Source organism: Penaeus chinensis, chromosome 37, assembly GCF_019202785.1.
Source record: "Penaeus chinensis breed Huanghai No. 1 chromosome 37, ASM1920278v2, whole genome shotgun sequence".
Lineage (NCBI taxonomy): Eukaryota > Metazoa > Arthropoda > Malacostraca > Decapoda > Penaeidae > Penaeus > Penaeus chinensis.
The window spans coordinates 32,231,085-32,233,584 of NC_061855.1; the positions used below are offsets into that span (position 1 = coordinate 32,231,085).

Below are 2,500 nucleotides of genomic sequence, written 5' to 3' on the forward strand. Positions count from 1 at the left end.
CGTGATATAAGAGAATAGGATTTTTTTTTTTTTTTTTTTTTTTTATCAAGACAGGAGGAGCATTCCCATGGTACTTCTTTGTAATAACACTTAAGTTGCTAGGGAGAGCAAGAGATTAATTATTTTGTTCTGTCATGCGAAATGCCTGAGTAATTAATTAAGTCATTTAGATTTTTTTTTCTAAAGTAAACAAGACAGAGTGACAGTATTGTCTTCGATAATGGTACTGATAAAGGCCTATGCATAATTGATTAATGGACCGCACACCCAATACTTTGATTTCCTACTATTTTTAGTCCGTGATCTGGTTTGAACTCGCTAAATCTCAGGATAACCAGACAGACATACTATATTCAAGATCGAAATTGTGTGTGACTTATAGTTCTATGCATGCCACGGTCTACATTATCCATGAGGATTTTTAATCTTAGAGAAGCTGTACTATTTTGAGATAATATTTCGTCAACGTGACTGAGCAGACAGGTAGAGCGTACGGTGCTACAAAAAAACAACATATATATATATATATATATATATATATATATATATATATATATATATATGAAGTAACCCTTATTTCAGTTATAAGATATCTTATTGACGAATTTTGCCAAGGAGGTCTTATTACATGACCGTTCTTATCTATACATATATACGCACACACACACATATATGCATATATACAATCATACATATATATACATATACATATACACACATATATACACATACATATGTCTATTTGTACACACACACATATATATATATACATATATGTATATGCATATATGTATATATATGTATATGTATGTATGTATACACACACACACACACACACACATATATATATATATATATATGTGTATATATATATATATATATATATATATATATATATATATGTAAGTGTGTGTGTGTGTTTGTGTGTGTGTGTGTGTTTGTATGTGTGTGTATGTATATATGTGTGTGTGTGTTATTGTGTGTGTGTGTGTGTGTGTGTGTGTGTGTGTGTGTGTGTGTGTGTGTGTATGTGTGTGTGTGTGTGTGTGTGTGTGTGTGTGTGTGTGTGTGTGTGTATGTGTGTGTGTGTGTGTGTGTGTGTGTGCATATAGACACTCATATGTATCCATATTTTTAGATATATGTTTCAATTTTATTTATTTCGTTATTACTTATTGATTCCTTGATTAACATCAATATCCTACTATCATAATGCAAACAACCTCTAGATTTAAGAGATGTATAAAAATAAGTACTTATTATCACACTTAACAAATCAGCTGTGAATTTGATGCTGAAATCAACCAGCTGAATCGTGACTGCGAATATTTTTTGCAATCTAAAACGTGTTATTAACAAGCATATGAAAGGCCCACGTATCCCTGATTCTATGCCAGACATGTTTTCCCGACTAAACAGAGAAACAAACAAGCAAAAACACACACACAAAAAAAAAAAAGCAAGGCCGTAATGGTTCGTACTTTGATTATAATGAATATCTTGCTCCTGTGCTATTTAATCAATACTGACTGGAGTTTGTCATGATGAATTATGCTATATCATTATGCTCTGTCACAAATATAAAGAACTTGGCACCATGCGTGTAATCGTGAGGTCGCACAAAAGTATTGATTTGGTCCAGTTCGGCATATTTGGGTACATAGTCTTGGAAGTTGTGGAAATGGTTAACAATATAGATCGGCATTCCGACAGTGCGATACATTTTCTCTAAAAACTTGAGTCACAAAGCGTGTGATACAGGGCCCAATACTATTCGCACACCACTACAGTGCGAACAACAGAATGGTATTCCATAATGTGATATTCATGTTGTTTGAAATCGAATACACCTGTGACTCTACTGGTCTCTCACATAGGTCAAAATTGGCACCGTAGTTTATCTAACACAATTCAAGATAAATCTAAAGAGAAATAGAACACCAATCAATTTAGTGGTTCAAAGCTTCACCCCATGACGTCACGCAGAGCGACGAAACTCCGAAGCCCCATTCGGCCAGACGGAGGAGGAGGAGGAGCGAGCAGTATGGCCAGTTTAGCGGATTTCCATTTATATCAGGCATTTTTGGGGTATAATGGAGCTAGATGGTTTTCGTTTTAGTAGCTTAAATGATGTATTTAGCGAGGTTCTTATTGGATGACAAAATAAATACTGTTAGGTAAGCCAACAATATACATTTACTGTGTATGTTAAGTTAGCGCATTTCTATATCAACACGAAATTAACATTTGCAACTACAATCATACAATGATTGCAATCCTGGTATTCTGACTTTTCATCATCATTACTTCTTCTCTTTCGAGAAACAAACTTTGCACGTGTCTGATTCTCGCCACGGGACGCGCCAGTAGACAACGCTGTTAGTTTCAATCTATTTCTTACCGTGTGTGCGCATGAAATAACGATGGCATTCCGTCGAAAGTGTCATGGTTTCCAAACATTTCGATAGGAGTGGTCACGTAGTCCTGATCTTGGAGACTG

The 2,500-nt window shown here is 34.8% G+C and overlaps 2 protein-coding genes across 3 annotated transcripts in view; one reads left to right on the plus strand and one right to left on the minus strand.

The window, feature by feature from the left end:
• LOC125045508 overlaps positions 1–2,500 on the plus strand; it is a 327,557-nt gene that overhangs the window by 232,364 nt on the left and 92,693 nt on the right. The window lies entirely within an intron of this gene.
• The window catches only part of LOC125045509, an 8,981-nt gene that overhangs the window by 6,242 nt on the left and 239 nt on the right, over positions 1–2,500 (minus strand). The window contains exon 2 of the mRNA XM_047642805.1: positions 2,402–2,500. This exon is cut by the window's right edge and continues 5 nt beyond it. Within this exon, the coding sequence (XP_047498761.1) occupies positions 2,402–2,447 (46 nt within the window). The 5' untranslated portion in view covers positions 2,448–2,500. The remainder of the gene's footprint in view (positions 1–2,401) is intronic.